Source organism: Hippopotamus amphibius, chromosome 5, assembly GCF_030028045.1.
Source record: "Hippopotamus amphibius kiboko isolate mHipAmp2 chromosome 5, mHipAmp2.hap2, whole genome shotgun sequence".
In the NCBI taxonomy this organism is placed as follows: Eukaryota; Metazoa; Chordata; class Mammalia; order Artiodactyla; family Hippopotamidae; genus Hippopotamus; species Hippopotamus amphibius.
The window spans coordinates 49,415,396-49,438,879 of NC_080190.1; the positions used below are offsets into that span (position 1 = coordinate 49,415,396).

At 35.7% G+C, this 23,484-nt stretch overlaps 1 protein-coding gene across 6 annotated transcripts in view; it reads left to right on the forward strand.

Annotated features, from left to right (window-relative positions):
- PARG (poly(ADP-ribose) glycohydrolase) overlaps window positions 1–23,484 on the forward strand; it is a 124,404-nt gene that overhangs the window by 82,813 nt on the left and 18,107 nt on the right. For 4 of the 6 annotated variants that reach the window (XM_057736417.1, XM_057736420.1, XM_057736418.1 and 1 more), the window contains 3 exons: window positions 5,520–5,667; window positions 15,977–16,055; window positions 17,520–17,628. In XM_057736417.1, coding sequence (XP_057592400.1) covers window positions 5,520–5,667; window positions 15,977–16,055; window positions 17,520–17,628 — 336 coding nt within the window. Of the gene's footprint in view, window positions 1–5,519; window positions 5,668–15,976; window positions 16,056–17,519; window positions 18,037–23,484 lie in introns of all 6 variants that reach the window. The other 2 variants (XR_009053916.1, XR_009053917.1) reach the window with 1 other exon arrangement.

A 23,484-nucleotide genomic window follows, 5' to 3' on the forward strand; every position in this document is an offset into this window, starting at 1 on the left:
GACTGTCTCTTATCAAGCTTCTGACAGCAAAGAAAATTTGAAAAGCTGTTTATTTATCTTCTGAGCTGATTTAATGCAAAGACGCATAATAGCAGAAAGGGAGAAAAACACCAAACAGATCATCTTGACAGCCTTGGTAATACTATTATCTGCCAATGGACGTTCTCTGTTTCTTACGTGTGCCTCTTTAAAAAACCTTTGACAGAAAATCCCAAGATCTGGACAACATCAGGCCTCTAGGTTCAGACATAGATTGTAGATTGAAAGTGGAGGAAGTTCCCAGGGTATGGTCTTGACAAGCTGTCACCAGGCAGTTTTGTTCTTTTTCTTTAAAGGCTCTTGCTCTGCCCTAAATAATGACCAGCTTGAGATGTTTTTCTGCCACCAACCTTGTTTAGGGCTATGAGACAGACATCTAAAACTGATTGATAAGAAAGTCCTCTCTCCCATATGTAATAGTTTTAGGCATGTGAGCCAAATACACTTGCTGTCTCTTCCCTGTTTTAGAGCAGGTAATTTTGTCCATCTCTCAGTCTTTGTTATTAATCTGTGTTGTTGCCATTACGTAAAAAAAAATTGTTTTTGGAAAAAGGAGTCAACAAATAAAACACTCTGTGTAACTAGCTTTAAATTGTTGTAACACCTAACCTGAACATGTGCTTTCCTTTTGCTTTATAGTGATCCTTTTTTAAAAATCACTAATCAGAGGTGAAATGTTAGTGTTTTGTGTTCTTATTTTATTTAGAAGAGCATTGTAATCCTAATTTTCTTTGAAAGAAACTTGTACATTATCTCATTTATACTGAGACTAGCTGATTTTTCTTCTTAGATCCTTATTAGATGCTTATATAGGGTCAGAAGTTAAATAAAGCAGTTGCCTGATAATGGATATTTGTTTGTATAACTTAATTTTTATTATAAAATGACTAGGCTGATTTGAATTTGGCTAGTTATTATATATGTATGCTTCAGTGCCTGCATTCTTTTTAGAATGGCCTTTTATCTAGACATATTTATATTTAAAATTTTCAAAGAGGCAAACCATGTTTTGTTTTAAATCACCTTCTCCCAGTGATTAAGATCATAGCCAAAAATACTTAGGATAACTGAATTAATATTTGTGCTGTACTTAAATTTTAAAAAAATTTGTATTTAATAAGTCCCTTTTCTTCTATTTAAAACAGTAATTTTGAAATAAGACTAACATTTGTTTTGAATGACTATCACTTTTTCCCCCACATTTCCATCTTGACAAGGTTCTTTCTTACATTAACATCTTGGATTAACTGAGGGAGGCTTAATACACATGAAATAAACAAAGCTACTGCTAGTTAGCACCACAGGAATGCTGACCTTTCATTACAATACAATTCAGCAAGGAATTAGTCAACAACATTCAAGGTTGAGATTCTCCCCACTTCCCTGGAATGTGTTATAGATGAAATGTGAAACCTTAGTAGATTAAAAGAATACCATAAAGGCTTCTATTTATTTTTCTCCCTACCCATGCCATGTATCCCCAGGAGATCAGGGAATATTGTATTGCAGTGCTCCAAAGCTCCTTGTGTAGCATATAAATTACATTATGCTGAATGGCAACAACAACAAAACCTCTCTAAGGAGTGTTATCATTTCTCTCTTTTCATCAAGTTGTAATTCAGAAACTGAGTAAGCTGAACAAGTAGTTTTAAGGTAAAGTGAGTTGGAAAATGGCTAAAAATAAAGAAGCACTCATATGCTTGTTTTCATGTATTGGAACCGGTTTCTCACCTACAATAGAGAGCCTTTTATTAAAAACTTTTTTAAGTAGTAGAAACTTTGATTTTCTGAAAGACCCCTATTTTCAGAAGCATATTGAGTTTAGTGTATTTGTTTCTGTGCATGCCTTTTAAGTAATAAATATTGGCCTTTTATTCAAAGAATGAACAATAGCATGCACATTGACTGTATTTCATTTATCATTTCCAAGTAGTACACAGATTGGACAGAGCTTATCTTTTAAATTTAGTTATGTATCTTGTCCCAGTAGCAATTAAGTTTAGCTGATCTCAGAGCTTCTATGTTTCTCGTTTGTGTCCTGAATACCATGATACTTAGCCAGTCTCTCAGTTTTCAAGAGCTGTCCATTTATTTCTTTGCTAGGTCTCACTTTTTCCCCCACTGACCTGTTTGAGGCTCTAGTAGTGCTTGTCTAAACTATTCAGTATTTACCTAACCAGCCTTTCTGCTTTTACTTTTCCAGTTCATTCTTTAAACTCTAGCCTGAATTATCTTCCCAAAACACAGATACAGTTATTACTTTTCTTCTTAGAATCTTTCCCAGAATCTTCAGAAGTAAGTAAAAATTTCTTGGACCCCAGACCAGCTCATTACTAACTTTAACTCTCTACATACTGTACGTCGCAGACAGGCGTGAGGAATCTGCTTACCACTCTCCTCATACGGCTCTTTACATTGGTTTTTCCTATGTCCTTGTACAGCTATTCCCTCAGCCTGAAGGTCAGCAAAATCTCAGTTGAGTGTCACATCTTTTTGTAATGCCCCCTTATCCTCCCCATGCTCCAATTTTAGTTAATTGTATTATTTGGGAAGTATCAAATACATCCTAAGAGGTTCTTTAATAATCATCTTATCATTCCACTTAATGTGCCTAACTCCCATCTAGACTGTAAATGCTATAAAACCAGGAACCATGTCTTATTCATCTTTGTATTCCATGGTTCACAGCATAATATTTCATCAATATTTGTTTAACTGAACAATTTAAGCTATAAATCACCCAATGTATAAAGACCTCATATGTCGTAGGTAACTTTCTAATTAGTGGACTAGTTTAACCAAAATTATTTTTCTATATAAGCTGTAGTTTTGCTGCTGATTTATTATACCAGAATACAGACCCAAATATATGTGATTCACTATGGTAACTCATTTCAAGAACTTGTCCAGGCATATTTTTCAGTATTTTCTAAGTTCTTCTGTAGTGAACTAAGACTACTTTATCTTCTATTAATTTCTCTCTTTTCACATATATTTTTACATGTCAAAGCATTTATATTCCTGTTTTACCTTTTTGTAAAATAGGCTTCACATTACCATTTCATTTAATTGCTTTAGAGAACACAAGTTTTAAGAAATCTCATACTTGACAATAGTCTGAAAGTATATGTGAAATAATAGGAAATATATATATATTTAAGTCTCTACACCCTGTTCTTGGCACAGAGCTCCTAAAACCCTTGTAATCTCCTGAGTGGTAAGAGCACTAGAAGCATCTTTTGTTTTAGTATTTGGTCTTTGACCCCATTTCCTAACTCAAAGCTCCTAAGTGGCTTGGAATATCTTAGGTGGTAGGCATGTCTTTTGTTCTAATGATGCAACTCTTGGTGGGCTCCTGGGTAGCTTAAGGATGAGGACTGGTCGCCAGAAAGACTAAGCCATAATTAGAAGTTTGGAACTTTCCACCCCACCTCACATCTTTTGGGAAAGGGGGAGAGGGACTGGAGACTCAGTTAATGATTGGTCATGCAAATGTGATGAAGCTTCCATAAAATTTTCAGAAGTACAGGATTTAGAGAGCTTTGGGGTTGGTGAACGTGTGGTGGTGCTGGGAGATAACTTGCCTGGAAAGGGCGTGGAAGCTCTCTGCCCCTTCCTACATACCTTGCCCTGTGTATCTCTACATCTGGCTGTTCATCTGTATCCTTTATTATATCCTTTTTTATAAATCAGCAAATGTAAGTAAATGTTACCCTTAATTTTATGAGCTATTCTAGCAAATCATCAAACCTCGGGAGGGGTCATGGGAGCCCCAACTTATAACCGGTCAACCAGAAGTACAGGTGACAACCTGGAACTTGAGATTGGCATTTGAACTGGGGCAGTCTTGTAGGACTGAATCCTTAGCCTGTGGGATCTTTCACTAACTGCAGGTAGATAGCGTCAGAATTGAACTGGTTTTGTAGGACACGCAGCTGGTGTTGCCAAATTGCTTGATGTACGGAAAATCCACACATCTGGTGTCAGAAGTGTTGTGAGTGTGGTAGGAGTGTGAGAATAAAGAAGAGACACAGGATTATGTTTTTCCTATACAGTATAGAAGCCTCTCTTACATTACTTACTAAATTCGGGGGGGGCGGTTGTATATGACTGTGTGTGTACACAAGTTGTGTGTATGTGTGTAATCTAACTCCTCAAATAGAATAAGGCAGAGTCAGAAACTATTTCTAACATATTGCCCCATAGAACCTAGCAGATTGTTGGACACATTGGCGTGCAGAGTAAGTTTAAGACGAACAAGTAATCCTGGCAAGTTGAGTTTGCTTTCTCTTGAGGATTGTGTAACAAACCTTTATCAATAGGAGCTTGGGGATCCCATCATAGTACTCCATAGAAAACTTACTTATAGTTTTAAACTAAATTGGAAATATTAATTAATTGAGTCTTTGTTGTTAAACTAGATCTTTTGTCCTCGTTCCCTGCCCCCTTAGGTGTATTAAAAAAAAGAAAGTTTGTACTGTTCATGCAGTTTGGGGTTTGTGATTGAATTTAGAAGGAAGAAATTTTCATCTCTTTATTCTTTCACAAAAGAGAAAAGTTACCCAAAAAAGGTTAATTACTAAACTTTTCAAGTCTTTAAGGACAAGTGTTTGATTGCCATATTATATAAGAAAGATACAGGTTATGTACTTTGGAGATATCATGGGTTCGGTTCCAGACCATTGCAATAAAGTGAGCCACATGAATTTTTTGGTTTCCCAATGCATATAAAAGTTATGTTTACACCGTCCTGTAGTCTTTTAAGTGTCCAATAGCATTATGTCTAAGAAAATGTACATGCCTTAATTAAAAAGTACTTTATTGCAAAAAAAATGCCAACCATCACCTAAGCCTTCAAGTCATAATCTTTTTGCTGGTGGGGGGTTTGAAATATTGCAAGAATTACCAAAATATGACACAGAGACACAAAGTGAGCAAATGCTGTTGGAAAAATGGCACCAACAGCCTTGCTTGCTGCAGGGTTGCCATAAACACTCAATTTGTAAAAAATGCAGTATCTGTGAAGTGCAGTAAAGCAAGCTGCAATAAAATGAGGTATGCCTGTATAATTATATTAAAGTCATATGAAGTACATAAATGGAAATTGAGTAGTGAATGGTGGAGAAATGATGTTGAAACCTTTCCAGATAAAAACCTCCCTTGATCTGTGGCCCTTGGAACACAAGTAAGGTTTATAAACAAGAGTCCATACAATTACATTGAGGCTTTGGCCTAAAAGCTCTATTTTACAGGTTCATTCTAAGATTTTTGGAATCCAAAGAAATATTCAGAGATGTTAACTGCAGTGAGGTGGAAAGAGTGCAGTCAACCACAATCTATTCTCCCTGGGTAGATTACTAATTTGGGATTGGTTTATATGGGAAAGGAAAGGAAGATCAGAGCTTAGAAGGAGTATATTTCTTTATCATACATGTCGGTATTTTAAATCATCATTTAACATGCCATATTTTCCCAAACAGGTGGATTTTGCAAACCGTTTTGTTGGAGGTGGTGTAACCAGTGCAGGACTTGTGCAAGAAGAAATCCGCTTTTTAATCAACCCTGAGTTGATTGTTTCACGGCTCTTCACTGAGGTGCTGGATCACAATGAATGTCTTATCATCACAGGTTAGTTTTGAGAAGTCTGGACAATGGGGTAGGGTTCCCCATCTGACTATCTATCATGAAGACTAGAGGCCACTCAGATGTAGTTTTTCTCTACTGTGAGCATTAGTCCCAATATTTTAATTCATTAATTTATACCTGTTTTTCTTAAAAATTGTTACAGTTTTGTTTTCATGATCTTGAGTAAGACATTTTATCCCCACTTTCTCTTTCTTGGTATCTTTATCTGAGAAACAAGGGTAAAAATGATTCAGCTACTCTCCAGTTTGAAATTTTATGATATGGTTTTCTTAAAAAGGAGATAGTGATATGTCTTTGTGCATGCATCCTATTATTTTTTGTCCATTTTATTTCCAAAGTAATTTGTTGTACTTCAGTATAAACACACTATATAAGTATAGAAAAACAGTTACAGTATTTGGAGAGAGTCAGTACAACAGTGAGCTTTATAGAAGGGAAATAATCAGTAGTCTTATGTTTATTCTGATTTCTTATCCTAAGAGGAGAAGTGTGATTATCTTAGTGCCTCTCTTTGATTTAAGTTAATATGGGAGGAAGAGAGAGGGAAACATAGTCAAATTTATACTTTAGGCCTGTTATCAAGATTTACATTTTTTTTTAAGTTTCTTTAGATTGCAGTATCCTGTGTCACAGTATTTTGTGTATAAGCCACCCAAAAAACTGATGATTAATTCATAACTCTTAAACTCTTAATCAGCCACTGTAGGGAAGTTAAGCCTTTTACTCAGGTACCTAAAAGAATGTTCTCATATTAAAAGCCATAATCAGCTATCAATTGCTGATGCTTCTTCTTTCTGCAAAAGAGGATTTTTTATTTCCTCTTTGAACCTATTACCACTTTGAGATTAGTGTAGGAGACTAACAGATTAAGTGTAGGAGAATTTGGTTGGTAGTTATTCTCAAAGATTACAATGAGATGAAAATCATCCCCTATTAGTTTTATCAAATGTTTAAATCAACTAATTTATCTCCAAAGAGGTATATGACAGAACTAAGACTTTGAGACCACACTGTTTGCCTCAGATACACTTGTAGCCTTCAGGAGAGTATCTAAATTTTGTCCCTTATGTTTTGCTTTCAGGTTCCCTCTTTGTCTTTCAACTGTTTATGATGTGTGTAGGTGTGGATCTCTTTAACTTTATCCTATTTGGGTTCATTGACTGTCTTGAATGTTTAGGTAAATTTGGTAAATTTTTGGCAATTATTTCTTCAAGTATTCTTTCTGTCCCTTTCTCTTCTCTCCTTCTGGGACTCCTGTTATGTGTATATTGGTACATTTAATGATGTCCCATTGGTCTCCGCAGCTCTGTTCGTTTTCCTTCATTTTTTTTGTTTCTCAGACTGTATAATTTCAATTGACCTATATTCAAGTTCACTGATTCTTGCTTCTGTCTGCTCTAGTCAGCTTTTTAATCCCTTCAATGAAATTTTTATTCCAGTTATTATACTTTTCAACTATAGAATTTCTATTTGATTCTTTCTAAAAATAATTTTTATCTCAATTGAGAGTCTCTGTTTGTGAGGCAGTATTCTCATATTGTCATTTAGTTCTTTAGACATAATTTCCTTTAGTTTTTTTTTAGTGTATGTAAAACAGCTGACCTAAAATTTCTGTTTAGTAACTCCAACATCTGGGCTCCTCAGGAACAGTTGCTAATGAGTACTTTTCTCCCCCTAAGTATGGACCCTACTTTCTCGTTTCTTTGCATGTCTCAATTTTTTTGTTGAAAACTGGACATTTTAAATGTGGTAACTCTTGAAGTCAGATTTTCTCCTTTCCCCAGAGTTTGTTTTTGTTGCTGTTTGTTTAGTGACTCTCCTAATCTAATTCTGTGAAGTTTGTATTCTTTTTCAAGTGTAGTCACTAAAGTCACTGCTTGGTTAGAATAGTAGTTAACTAATGATTGGACAGAGATTTGCTTAAATGCCTGAAACCAGTAAGTCACTCAATCTTTGCCGAAGGGCTCTATGTATATGTTGGGGCTCACCTTCAGCACTCCACCAGGCAGTTGACGTTTCCTTCCTCCTTCCATAGAGCCTCAAGATCAGAGTGAGGCCAGTGGTTAGGACCTTCTCAGGTCTTTCTTGAGCCTGTGTACAGCCATAGGCATGTGTGTAGACCTCTAGATTCCTAAGGATATTTAGAACTTTTCCAACTCCCTTAAGGACTTCTCATTCCTCAGCTTTTCCTTTGAAGTTTTTTGGTTAGCCTATTTACCCCAACTATAATCTAATGCCTTGGGCAGCTACACTGTTAAATAATTGACTATAATTGTTTTCAAGAAACACCCCTGGGAATTAGACTTTTCACACTGGACAAAGTCCAAGTCTGGTTAAATAAAGACAGCCTTGTGAGTGAGGTCTTCCAGGAAACCAACAGATAGGTCAAATTGTTATAGTTCTCTGAGAATGGGGCTTTGAAGGAGCCCTCCTCTGCCCCTTTTTGTGGTGACCAGGCTGCTGGTTTTCACTGTGATTACAGGCTGTTGGTTTTTTAGGCTACTGCTGAGCTTGGGAAAGTGGAATAGGAATAGGGCAAGTTAAAACACCACACAACTCACTGTGTTTACCAATATTCAACCAATTTTTCTTTAATAAACACTCCTCAGACTTCTGCAAGCCTGTGGTTAATTCCCACAGTTCAGAAAAAGATAATTCTCACAGTTTTGCCAGTGTTTTTATTATTATTATTATTTTTTAATTTATTTATATATTCATTTATTTTTATTTTTCGGCTGCATTGGATCTTCATTGCTATGTGCGTGCTGTCTCTAGTTGCGGGGAGTAGGGGCTACTCTTCATTGTGGTGTGCAGACTTCGCATTGCAGTGGCTTCTCTTGTTGTGGAGCACAGGCTCTAGGTGCGTGGGCTTCAGTAGTTGTGGCCTGTGGGCTCAGTAGTTGTGGCTTGTGGGCTCTAGAGCACAGGCTCAGTAGTTGTGGCACATGGGCTTAGCTGCTCCTTGGCATGTGGGATATTCCCAGACCAGGGCTCGAACCTTTGTGCCCTGCATTGGCAGGCAGATTCTTAACCACTGTACCACTATGGAAGTCCCTTATTATTTTTATTGAGGAAAGAATTCTCTGAGGTTTTTACTCCATTGTTTTTGCTGATGTGTACTTGTGAGTAGAAGGGCTTTCAACAAGTTATTCCACATCTTTTAGATAATCCTATATTATTTCTTATAATATCCTTGTGATCTGCTATTTTGGTGAGATAAGGTAAAAAATAAAACTTGTTGACTGAGTTTATGTAGAACTTCATGATAGGAATTTCTTCTTTGATAGAACTGCAGGTATTTGAAGTTAATAATCTAAAGAATTTCTTCCAGAATTCTGAAGTTGTGATCCAAACTATACTGAAATTCTCAGCTTTGTCTCAACTCATATATTGGCCATCTATCTGCGTTTGTTGTTTATTATGTATGTAGATAAGAAGGATGCAGTTAGAAGTTGTTAGGGGGGAAAAGAGTGTAAGGAATTGCAGAACAAAAAAATTAAACTGTGATAAATCCATTGTTGGGGAAATGAATACTTTAGATATTGATCACAGACTGTTTTAGAGAGCACTGAAGTTCTGGAATGTGACTGTCTCCGCATTTGGGTATATCAAATAATACTTTAAAAGATTTTTAATTTTTAGCAGTTAAGCTAGATTTGAACTGAAGACTCAGAACAAAATATCCCATCAATTTTTAAAAATGAATTTACATTCTTGAAATAAAAAAGTTGGTAGAATGCGGCTAATTTGCATTCTACCAAAAGCTAATTTGTTTCATTTGCTTCACTTCTGTTATACTAGGGAAGTAGTCTCTTGTCATCTCCCATTAACGTTTCTGTAAATAAAGGATGTAATTTCCTTGGGAATAGTAAAAGGAAAACATTAGACTTTTTTTCTTTTTTAAGGATAGTTTGTCCCCAATCTAAAAAAGCATCATCACTCTGTAGTTATATCTGGTCTTTAACTTACCTGCAGCCATTGTAAAATAGATGGAAAGTTGCAGATCCGTGACTCACCTTCACATCTGTAATTACCTCAGGCTAAGGACACCCGGGGTGACTTTTAACTCAGCATTTTCCCCCATATCCACTTAACTCTATTATAGTGCCTCCTAATTAATATCTGTGATGTGATGTTCCCTTAATGGAAATGGCCATTTCATCATCTATTTGATGTTGGATTTCTGCCATCTCCCTTCTTAGGAGACTCTTAACCATGCACTGCAATCTATCTGCCTGATCAATTCCATTCCTTCAATGATTCATCCAGGCTCAGTGAGCTAATGGCTGTGACTGTGCTGCCTGAATCTGTAGAAGAGTTTGAGAAATTGGAAATAAATTAAATTTATCATCATTGTGGGGCATCTGGTTGATATCAGACTTTTAAATGAATATGGAACAGGTCATGCAAACAGGCAAATACTTTTATCCAGACAGTGTTATCTCTCTACTTGCTGTGATCCTCCCTGGAGCAGTCATGAGTTAAAATCTTTCAGTAAGTGTAGATTGAGGGAAAGAATTAAAACTCCCCTCTCGTGTTCCTCAACAGCATTCTCTTGTGTTCCTCAACAACATACAGTAAATAGCTTCAGTACTAAAAGGTGTTACTGTGGTGCTGAAAGATTGTTTTGTTGTTTCTGTGTGGTGAGAACATAAAGCAGATGCCTAGACATGAAACTTACTGAGCAGAATGTTGATACATTTAATATAAAACCTACCCTCTAGTAAATCAAATCGTCCCAAACACCACAGGTCCTTATATCTTTTGTGAGTGTCAGCAGAACTGATAGAAAGGACAAAAGTGGACACCATTGCTTATAGTACTGGTACTTGTCATAGAGTAACAACACTAGAGGTGCCCATCACTACAGAAACAGCCCAGTGCTTACTAAATGATACCAGCTTATTGGGAAAGACCCAAATAAAGTTGGAGTTTGGCTTTTCTTAATTTTTATTAATCATGAGAATGAAAGGCAAGTGTGTTCTTTCTGCTGCATAATCACCACTGTTTTAATGATATTAATAAAAGTGGGAGAGATGATTTTTGTATAAATCTTCTTTCTAAGGGCATAACCCATTAGTAAGTAGAATTTCTTTAATCTCCAATTTTTTTTTGCTGTGTTCATCATAAACTTTCATTACTAGTAAAAGAAAATAAGAATTTTTCTTACTACTAAATCTAAGAACTCATACAGTTGTAATGAGCTCTTGAAAAGATTTAAATGGGTTCCTTAAAAGTTTTTAACTTAGGCAAAGGTTTGTCTTTGAGCATGAAGGTTTAAGGCTATATCCCTAGAGAGAACGATCACAAAGGTCATTGTCTTCTGTCTCTTCTTTGCTGTTATCACTGTTTACCTTTCCATTTTCAGAAAAGTTTATCAGTAAATTTAAATTTAAAGCAAGCTAAAGGTATTTGTTTTTCAGAACAAACAACATAATTTTGAAAGATGTTTACTTAGAAAACTCAGGATTTAATTTGTTTAGAGCAAAAGCGTCTGTATGTGCATTTTTGATTTCCTAAGCCTGAAGGAAATAAACCTAACCTTGTTTGTCTTAGGAAAGAAGACAGAAACCATCCTAATTTGAAATAGAAATTGATCATCGATATCTTATATTTTCCAACCACTTTTCAAAAGACAGGTGTTTATTTTCATAATTAAGAGATCCGAGTAGGCGTTATTATTGTTATTATTATTGTTAATAATAATAAACAGGGGAAATGAGGCTGCTCCACTGCAGGGCGAAAAACAAAAGAACAAGACTCTTCTTGGCTGCCTTTATTCCCAGTCGAGCCAGTAGGCCGGGTTTCTTTTAAACCCCACATAAACAGTCATACTGGTTTCTCTGCTCCCCTACAAAATTAAGTCTGATGACATCATTACCAACTGGTGTATGGTACTGAAGGATTTTAAACTCATCTTACTTGGTTTTCCAAGCTATTCTATGAGGTAAACAATATAAGAATTATTGACAAACCTCATTTTTAGATGTTGAAATGAAGTCCAGTGGGATTTGGTGTACTTAGGAATTCACTTCCTCATATCTCTTAATCTCAGTGTGGTGCTGTTTTTTTTTTACCATGCCACATTGTCTTTGTAAATGAATATTTTAATATGTCAATTACATAATATAGTCCAGATTAAGTATTTCTGAACTCATTATTTTAACCTCAATGTTCTTCCTGTTTTGCTTGTTAATTATGTTTATGCAGCAAGTACTTACTCAACTGCTTCTATATTCTTGCATTACAAGATGCTAATGTAGGCACAAACGTTAATAATATGTAATCCCTACCCTTGAGAAGCTGTCAGTCTAGTGAAGGAGTCAGATTATTGAGGTATAATTGACATACAACAAACTGTATATATTTAAAGTGTATAATTAGGTAAGTTTTGACATATGGCTACACACATGAAGCCATCTTTTTGCCTATGTTTTAATTGGGTTGTTTGTTTTTTTATTCTTGAGTTTGGAAGTGCTTTATATGTTTTAGATAAGTCTTTTATCAACTATATGAAGTATGTCCTTTCATTACCTTGACAATGATTTTTGAAAAACAGAAGTTTCTAATTTTGAAGTCCAGTTTATTAATTTGGATTTTTGGGGGGGTTTGTTTGTTTGTTTTGGTTCTTTCTGGTTTGATTACTGTAGCTTTGTAATAATTCTTGAAATGAGGCAGTGTGAGCCCTCCAACTTTGTTCTTCAGAGTTGTTTGTTGAATTTTAGAATGAGTTTGTCAATATCTACAAAAAAGCTTGCTAGAATTTTAATTAAGATTGTTTTGAATCTATAGATGAATTTGGGAAGACAACATTTTAAAAAAATTTTATTGAAGTATAGTTGATTTACAGTGTTGTGTTAATTTCTTCTGTACAGCAAAGTGACTCAATTATACACATACACACATGTGTTTTGTTTTGTTTTGGTTTGGTTTTTTTTTTTGCGCACGGGCTCAGTTGCTCCGCGGCATGTGGGATCTTCCTGGAGCAGGGATTGAACTCATGTCTTCTACATTGGAAGGCAAATTCCCAACCACTGCGCCACCTAGGAAGCCCACATGTATTATTTTTCATGATGGTTTGTCACAAGATATTGAATATAGTTCCTTGTGCTATACAGTAGGATAATATATAATAGTTTGCCTCTGCTAATACTAAACTCCCGTTCCTTCCCTCTCCTACCCACCCCCCTTCCCCTTGGCAACCACAGTCTGTTCTCCATAGAGTCTGTTTCTGTTTTGTAAATATGTTCATTTGTGTCATTTTTTTGATTCTATATATGCGATATCATATAGTATTTGTCTTTCTCTGACTTACTTTGCTTAGTATTATAATCTCTAGGTCCAACCATGTTGCTGTGAATGGCATTATATCATTGTTTTTGATGGCTAATATACCATTGTATATATATACCACATCTTTATCCATTCATCTGTCAGTGGACATTTAGGTGTTTCCATGTCTTGGCTGTTGTAAATATTGCTGTAGTGAACATAGGGATGCATATATCTTTTTGAATTATAGTTTTGTCTGGGTATATGCCCAGGAGTGGGACTGCTGGATCATATTGCAACTCTATTTTTAGTTTTTTGAGGAACCTCCATACTGTTTTCCATAGTGGCTGCACCAATTTACATTCCCACCAGCAGTGTTAGAGGGTTCCCTTTTTTCCACACCCTCTCCAGCATTTTTTATTTGTAGACTTTTTAATAATGGCCATTCTGACTGTTTTGAGGTGGTACCTCATTGTAGTTTTGATTTGCATTTCTCTTATAAATAGCGATGTTGAGCATCTTTTCATGTGCCTATTGGCCATCTGTATGGGGGAAGGCTTGACTTCTTAACAATATTTAGTCTTTGACACATGAATGAGATATTTTTATGTTTATTTAGGTCTTATTTAATTTCTCTCAGTCATATACTTTTTATTGTATACTTTTATATTTTCTCAGACTTATCTCTGAGTATTTCATATTTTTTGTTATTGGAAATGTAGTTTTAAAAATTCAGTTTTTGACTGTTCATTGATACTGTGTAGAATATAATTGATTTGCAGATTGCAATTTAATATGTTAAGTGCTGTACTGATGCTGTATGCAGAGTACTGCAGAGCACAGAGAAGGAACAACCAACTCTACCTACAGTGTCAAGGAAGCCTGACAAAAGAAACAACATTAATTTTGTAGTTATTTCCTTTATTTGTAGCTGACTATCTTACACAAATACTAGATGAATTTATAGGAATTAAACTATAAATTATTTTAAATTTTTGAAAAATTATTTTTAAAAATTTATTTATTTATTTATTTATTGGTTGCACTGGGTCTTCGTTGCTGTGCATGGACTTTCTGTAGTTGTGGAGAGCGGGGGCTACTCCTCATTGCGGTGCATAGGCTTTTCATTGTGGTGGCTTCTCGTTGGAGAGCGTGGGCTCTAGGTGCACGGGCTCCAGTAGTTGCAGTGCATGGGCTCAGTAGTTGTGGCTCCTGGGCTCTAGAGCACAGGCTCAGTAGTTGCGGCACATGGGCTTAGTTGCTCGGTGGCATATGGGATCTTCCCGGACCAGGATCTTCCTGTGTCCCCTGCATTGGCAGGCGGATTTTTAACCACTGTGCCACCAGGGAAGCCCTAAAAAATTATTTTTAAGAAACAGTGTGCTGAGTAATAGACTAGAAACTCTAGTATTGAGTTGAAATATTTTAAGTTTTTATTATGGAAAATTTTAATCATTTGTAAAAATAGAATAGTATTTTTCACAGCTTTATTTAATATTTGCTTATATTGTATATCTGTGTTTATATTTGTATATATATGAAAATTTTCAGATTTACAGAAAAGTTCCAAGAAAAATACAAGGAATTTCTGTATAATTTTCACCCAGATTCACCAGTTTACATTTCTGCCCCATCTGCTACATCATTCTTTCTCTATTTTCTTTTCCTGAACTAGGAGTATACTGGAGACATTCTGACCTTTTACCCCAAATATTTTATTGTATATTTCCTAAGAACTAGGACATTCTCTTACATCAGCATAGCACAGTTATCAAAATTAGGAAATTTGACATTGATAAAATACTATTAGCTAATGCCTAGTCAATATTCTAATTTTATCGATTATCCTAACTGTATCTTTTGTAGCTCCCCTCCCCCCCACCCCCACAGTCTACAGTCCAATCCAGGATCAAACCTTGAATACTCTTGTTATGTATTCTTTAAACTGGGACAGTTTCTCAACCCTGTGTTTGTTCACCTTGATGTTTTTAAAACATATAAGCCAGTTACTTGGTAGTAGAATATCTCTTTTTAGGAGTTTCCTCAGTGTTTCCTCATAACTAGATTCAGTTTATTCATTTTGGTAGGAATCCCACTGAAGTGTATCTTTTGAAGAGAAAAGTAGTACCATAAAATCCACATGTAACTTATATGCACATATAATTTACAGTAAGCCCTTCGAATACACATTTCCTTCATATATGGGGACCACATCTGTGGATTCAACCAACTGCAGATTGTGTAGTACTGTAGTATTTACTATTGAAAAATATATCATTAATCTTAGTTCTCAATGTTGTCTTGTTTCTCTTTTTTCTTCTGTTTTATATGTGAAAAGTATTATATTACTCAAGGTTTTCAGCTTTTAATTTTACTATTTTGTTGATTCTTCTATTGAGTTGACCATAGGAAGTGGAATGAGCTTATTTTGTTAAATAGTAGAACACTTTTGACACCATCCCTTTTGATATGTCCAGGCCCCATGAATTATAAATCTATATTATGTGCCAAGCTTGGTTCATCTTCTCATCAGATGAATGTTAATTATGCTTTTTTCCCTCCCTGTCTTCTTATGCATAGTATCCTGATTTTACAAAGCCCTTTGATATACCTTGCCTGTTGATAGGCAAATCCTGAATTTAATTTTATTGACACTTCTAGGGAATGTTTTTATGTAAAATTTATTTTTTCAACAATACAAATTAAATACTACCATCAGATTACAACATTGAAGAGTGGGCTTTTATAAGACACAATCTTTATGTACTCCTTATGAAAGAAAAAAATGAATATGACAGACTGCATTTTTTCTGTGTTGATTGGGACATTCATTCATTATATGATAAACATTGTGGTGGCTTTTGGAGGCATCATTTTTTTTCTTTATGGGAAGTAATAACAAGTCATTAAGACCAGTGGGGTTTTTTATTTGTTTGTTCCTTAACAGAGACCCTTTAGAAGGTACAGTTCTTAAGAAATTTTTTTCTGAAAAATAATAGTGGCAGATTATTTGTTTCAGGTACTGAACAGTACAGTGAATACACAGGCTATGCTGAAACATACCGTTGGGCCCGGAGCCATGAAGATAGGAGTGAAAGGTGAGTTCATTTCTGACTTCAGTATCACATGGCCAAAAGCTGAGGAACGTGGGCTTGACCCTGGTACAGTCTGTCTCCCATCTACTCTTTTTCCATAAATATAATTTACTTTTTAAATTCAGTAGTACAGGCTCATTAGTAGTTAAAACAGTATCACCATCTCCATATACCAAAGGGAAGAACAGAAAAATAAAAGCCAAATGTCTAAACCAAGAACAAGAAAGGACAGCTCTCTATGGGTGTGTCAGCTGCTAGTTGTAAGCAGCCATTGGAGGTTAACTTCCAAGGTCAAACTTATTTAGAATGGATTCTAATTAGAGCTTAAGGCCTTTAAACAGCTTATTTAGTTATCCTTAACTTTTTTGTGAGATTAGGAAACCTATGTTGGGACAGTTTGCCTAATGCCACAAAATAGTTGATAGCAGAACCTATGGTAAACTTTGCTGTTGCAGTCTCCTATTTCTTATTGAAATATATTTTTACACTTTGGCATTTTTACTTCCCCACTAAGTTGGTTTACCAGAGGTAAATTTTTACAGAAAGTATGTTTGTGGCATATGTATGTGTGTTTCAATGCAAAAGAGCCATCGTGGCCAAAAGAATCAGCTATTGCCCATGTGGCCATACAACCTTATTCTTTGTAATATCTCAAGTCCAGTCTCTAGTCTCTTTCCCTTTGTTTTGGTTAAAATATATGGTTGCAACAGTTGTGTATGTGGATGTTTAATTCTTGATAATTATTTACAGACTAACACGAAGGCTTCTGTTGCTATTCTTCAGTGTGAAAAGTTGACTGGCATATCAGTATTTGCATGTTTATGAAGAGGTGAAATATTTGGAATTTCACATTTCCAAAATCACCATCATCCAGTTTTTCCTATCTCCATAGGCAAATTGTTATCGTCTGCTTTGATTTGTTTGCCTTTTTAAAAATAGTTTTGCCCAGTCAGCAATTGAGCAGAGTAGGTAGAATTTTGTACTGAATTATTACACATTTTTTACAGCACTTGACTTCTTGGGATTAGTTCTTGGACAATAAATGGTGATGTTGCAAACTCAGTGACTTAGAACAGTTCTTTTAGAACAAAGGTGGAATGAGTTCTTGTTGAGATACAAACGCCATGTCTTTAGTATTGGAGGAAAACAAAGAACTAAATTCCTTTTGTTTGCCCCCAAAATCTTTTAACCTCGAGGACTCATTGTTAATGATGTATCTGTTTACAATATGTTCTGTTTTTTCATTGTACTGCTTAATGCCTGGCAGTCCACAACATGTATGCCTTGGGATTTAAAAATAAAGTGGTGTTTTCCATACCCTCCTGATTGGCCGAGATATATAACCACTGATTTGTTTGTTTGTAATGTGGTAACCCTGCCAAAGTCTCAGAAACCTGAGCCTGTGGAGGTTTTATTTTGTGAGTGCCTCTCCCCATTCCCCTTCCTCGCCCGTCTGTCCTGCCCCAGGGATGACTGGCAGCGGCGCGGCTCTGAAATCGTCGCCATCGACGCCCTTCACTTCAGACGCCACCTCGACCAGTTTGTGCCTGAGAAAATCAGACGTGAGCTTAACAAGGCCAGTAACCTCGTTTCTTAGTTTATCTGGCAGCTGTCATCTATTTACTGCCATTTTATTAATGCTGAAATTAATGCTTTCTGGTAATTCTTGCAGTGTCAGTCCGTCTGCCCACAGCTCTCCTGATTTAATGGGTCTGTCAGCTTGTACAGGATGTACTTTCCATTTTGTAATTGTTTGATTACTGATGCCAGATAGGCTGTTGCTTGATATTAAGCCCTCACATGCATTTATCTCATCAAGTACATTTAGCTGCTTTGGAACATTATCATTGTAAAACCATATAGATGTGAGTGAACTGTGAAAGTTTTTTTCAGACCTGCCCAATGACATTTTCTCTACAAGGTATGCTGTCAGGATTAAAACAGATAAACCCATGAAAGTCAAGTCACTATTGTTCTAGTACAGGTAAGATTGACATGTAAATTATTTATTTGGTAATTTGACATATTTATGATGGAATGTGGTTTTCTATGCTGCTTAGTTTTGCCTCCTATAATCATTTTCTTTTTTTTTATTGTTACAGAAATATAAAAATGAACCAGACTTATTGTTAGTTCAAATTATTACTACTGTTAACCATAACAAATAAATTGTCATACAATAGCATTCTAAGTCTATTTTCTGATAGATAGGGCTTTACCTAAACAGTTGTTATTTTTTTTTGGTTCCTCAAATTACTCTCACAGCCAAGAAGACTGACCCACTTCTGAAAACCTTTGTTTAACTTCCATGAGTAGGATTTGGTCATGAAATTTGTTATTAAGACAATGAAAAAAACAAAAAAAAAGACAATGAGGTTTGTGGTTTTGCATGACTACCCATGTGCCAGTCCCTACGCAGACTTTTGGTAATGACCGCAGACTAGGTGTACCATTGCAAGGGGATTGGGACTTCCCTTGGATTGGCATGTGTGACATTCAGTGTATCATCTTCACATCTTTTCCCTGGGTCTTTCCAGAGGAATGGCCTCCCTGTGGTGCCCTGCTTATCCCAGCTCAACCATCTTGCCTTTCATATTGTTAGTAAAATAACCAAATAATCCAGAAAGGCTTTTACTACACTTAAAACTTAGTAGATATTTCAAGTATAATTACATTTATTATCTTATTCTAATGTATTTGAGAATCTAATTTACTGTTGAACATTTTTTAATATATAATTTCTTAGGTTATTTTAATGTTTCAAAGGAAGTTCTCAAAGGAATCTCATAAGAAGTTCAAAGAATAAATGCACTATTTTCCAAAATTGAACTTACATACAAATTCCATTTTTCTTTTAAGCAATTCCTTAGAAAAGCTATCCAAAAAGACTGTTCTTTGGTATATCAACAGTTATAATTTCTCTTTTACCTGATATTACTGGGGAATATCTTTTATTATATTAGGTACCTTTTAAATGTGAGCCTGCTTTCACTGTTCTAAACTCTTGCCTTAAAGCAGTTGTCTTCAAGCACATGATGTTTGTATTACGTAGCATATCAAGTAGGATAAGAAGATGTATATTTAGCTCTTCATCAGATGTGTATGTGAATTTGTCACATGGTCATTGATACTAGGAGACATTTATATAAGCAGTAGGTGTGAGTTGTCATTGTCCGTCCCGTCCCCTACCCCATCCCCGACGCCAGTTCACATCCTGAAGCCCTTACCCCAGTAGGTTAGAATGTATACAGATATGATTAAGTTAAAAAGATGCCAGGGAGGGCTCTAATCCAGTCTAACTAGTCCTTATAAGAAGAGGAGATTGGGGCATACAAAAAAAATCAGGGGTGCATGCCCACAGAATAAAAACCACATGAGGGCATAGCATGAAGGTGACTGTCTGCAAGACAAGGAGAGAGGTCTCAAAAGAAACCAAACATGCTGACACCTTGATCTTGAACTTATAGTCTCCAAAACTGTGAGAAAATTAATGTCTATTGTTTAAGTCACTCAGTCTATGGTATTTTGTTATGGTAGAGAACTACATGAAAAGTTTAGAGAGAAGTATATGAAAAGGAAATGTATTTAACCATTATCGTACATTAACACACTTTTAAAGCTTCCTTTTTTTTTTCCTGATAACATTTATATTCCCACAAATACGTTCCTGTAGGAGCTGTCATTCACTTTCAGAAATTATCTCCAAATATGATCTTTTTAAAAGATAACTCTGGACATAAATAAATCTTCTCTTTTTTAATTCCCCATGGCTAATTGATGTTTTCTACATTTACTTGGATAGCACTAACCTGCAGTTTCCCATCCTCAGAGACACCAGAAATTTTAGATGTGAAGCCTTGGTCTATGTGAATAGGTTAAATTAGTTGTAAGTATTACCAACACTGAAAAACATTTATTTGTACAACGTAGAGTCCTTATGAGACACACTTTATAGAAAAAGAATGAGTGTTTGAAAAACCTGGCAGTAGGGCTTCCTAGGTGGCACAGTGGTTAAGGATCCGCCTGCCAGTGCAGGGGACACGAGTTCGATCCCTGCTGCAGGAAGATCCCACATGCCACGGAGCAGCTAAGCCCATGAGCCACAACTGTTGAGCCCATGTGCTGCAACTACTGAAGCCCATGTGCTTAGAACCCGTGCTCCGCAACAAGAGAAGCCACAGCAATGAGGAGCCCGTGCACTGCAATAAAGAGTAGCCTCCGCTCGCCGAAACTGGAGAAAGCTTGCATGCAGCAACAAAGACCTAAGACAGCCAATAAATAAATAAATAATAAATAAATTGAAAAACACACACACAAAAAATCTGGCAATAGAAGTTTTATTTCATTCAAGTCAGTCAGTGCCTAGCACACTGCCTTGCTTATGGGAACTTCTCAAAAATATTTGTTAAATGAATTAGTCAATGATTAAATAAACTTAATATTACTAATACCGTTTTAAGATAAACTTTTTATATATAAATACATGATCTCAAATCACTCAAATGTAACAGGTTTATGGATATTTTCTAAATATTCTTTTAAGTGCTAAATAAAGCCCAGTAAGTCCAGTGTCAATTCAAGTGTGGAACAGATGAAACCATATGAAGCAGATGGATTGATTTTTAATGTATAGTAATACAGTTCTCTATTTGTTTTCAGCCTGCCATGACTTAATGTCAGTATGCAATTAGTCTAATTTATATTTCATGAAAAATTCATTTCAGTCAAATGCAGGTAGAAATTTTTTTAAATTGTACTAGTAACAATAGTAAAAGCAATTGCTGATGTTAAATAATTTCTTACTATATGCTATGCAGTCTACTTAGCACTTTAAGTGTGATGTCTGATTTAATCCTAACCACCCAGGGAGGTGTAGATACTGTACTTATCTCCAATTTAGTGGCAGTGAACTGAGCCTCAGGAAGTTGAACAACGTGCCCCAGGTCACACAGATAGGCAATGACAAAGCCAGGACTTGAATACAGCTTCCCCTGTGTTCAGATTACCTTTTTCAAAATGTAACTCCTCCCACATATGTTTATATATTTATACATATTACTATAGCTAGATCTGTCTTTCTACACTTTTCACCTGTTTCAGTCTTAAATCATTAAGACGCTTCCCTGCATTTAACACATCTCCTACAAGCATACATGCCTGGGTTACCTCTTCTCTTTCAAGCATAATCCTGTACTGTGAGCAAGGTACTAGTTGAATGCTTTTCTCAATATCCTTTTCTGTTTGACATACTTTTTCAAGGAAACTTGAGGATTTTCTCCCCAACCTATTTATTAAATTCCCATGAGACAAGAAAATACCACAGGTATAAAATAGCCCATCAACACATGGGCTGATATTGAGAAAGCACCTAGTTCAGGACCTGGCACATGGGAAGGCATTTGTAAATGTTTGTTCTTTCATTCACTATCATATTCAAAAACATTTGTTTTTCTAATTCTTTCATTGAAAAAGAAGAAAGCAGTAAATTATTTTGTTAAATGTCATTAACAACTTAATTAGAAAACTAATCCAAATAACTTTGGGCCTTCTAAATTAAAGCATTTCATCATTTAATATTAGTTATATTTACCTATTAGAGTTATGAATTTTAGTATAAGCAACAAGGAATTTTACATAAATTGATAGCACAACTTGGAGAGAATAGTAAATTAAATGTTTTACATCTCGTGTTTTGTAAACTTGGGTTTAAAGCAGAAGTCTATATTTAAATCACTTTAGAGATAACTTGTACAATGCTACATTTTTTTGCACAGCAGAGAGAAAAGAAAGTAGGCAGGAATTAAAAAACTCCATTTTTCCAAATGAAGCAATAGACCAGTTTTCACCATCAGAATTCAGTGTGGATCCCTGAACTTTAGGGGGCTGTTTGCTGCTTTCAGGCATTACTCACCAGATAATAATTGAAAGGGCAATCCCACAGAGTGCTTCACTACCTTCGGAAACAGTCGACTCCATTCAGTCTCCACCTATCCTATTGGACCCACATCATGACCTACAAGAAGAGTTGGTTTTTAAAAGGAAGAATCAGTCTCCTTTTATCTAACTGATACTGTGAAGCAATGTTTAAACCTGTGAGAGATCAGCTGGGTGACTTTCTAGAGAATTATCTTTGGTTTGGAAAGATTTATGACTCCAGCTTGCAAAAGTGGCAGATAGCTCAGCAAGGGAAGAAAGAAATCGTCTGTGAAAAGTTGTGTGTAGCCATGTTAGACTCAATCAGGTAGGATTAAGTAATGAATATATTTCATGGAGTCATCTGGATCAGAAATTTAACGGAGTGAAGAGACCACCCCGGCAGGAAATCACCACCATTTACCTTTTTAAAAATACACTTACTGATTTTTGTTGTTGTTGTTATCACTAAATTTGGAAGGGGATTGTTATTAAATCAGAGGTTGATTAACAAAACTGATCAGTACTTGCTGCTGATATTTCTAAGAAGTTCAAAATTTCATCATTTATAATCTTTTCTTGAAGTTTGTGTTACTTTACTTTTCAAGAAAATCAGTTCAGGGGCTTCCTAGGTGGTGCAGTGGTTAAGAATCCACCTGCCAATGCAGGGGACACAGGTTCAATCCCTGCTGCAGGAAGATCCCTGCTCCAGGAAGATTCCACACACCGCGGAGCAACTAAGCCTGTGCGCCACAACTATTGAGCCTGCGCTTCAGAGCCCATGAGCCACAACTACTGAAGCCCAAATGCAACAAGAGAAGCCGCAGCAATGAGGAGCCCATGCACCACAACAAAGAGTAGCCCCTGCTCACCGCAACTAGAGAAAGCCCGAGTGCAGCAACAAAGACCCAACACAGCCAATAAATAAATTAATTAATTAAAAAAAAAGAATATTAGTTCAAAATGTATCATTTTTAATGAGTTTTCCCTTAAGTTTCTCAATGTATAGAATCGGAATAACCATAGAGATACCTAATCTGTCTTTGATTTCACACATGAGAAATCTAAGGTCTACATAGTGTTTTCATTTTATATCACATCTTAAAAAGGCAAAATCAATTTACTAATGTTACAATTATTTTAAAGACAAAAAATCATCTATAATTTTGCCTTTCAAATAAATGTTTTCATTTTTGTAGGTCTTCCCACATGAATACTAAGTTTCATATAAGTGTATTCAAAAGTTACCAATATTGTATTTATTTAATTTATCCATAAATTATGTTTTTCATACTTTCTAATGATCTTCATAATAATGTTTTTAAAAATAAATTTGATCTTTTTATTTTACTAATTTATCTGTTTATCTATCTATTTATTTATTTTTGGCCACACTGCATGGCATGAGGGATCTTTAGTTCCCTGACCAGGGATCAAACTTGTACCCCCTGCAGGGGGAAGCAGAGTCTTAACCAGTGGACTGCCAAGGGAATCCCCATAATAATATGTTTAATAGCTA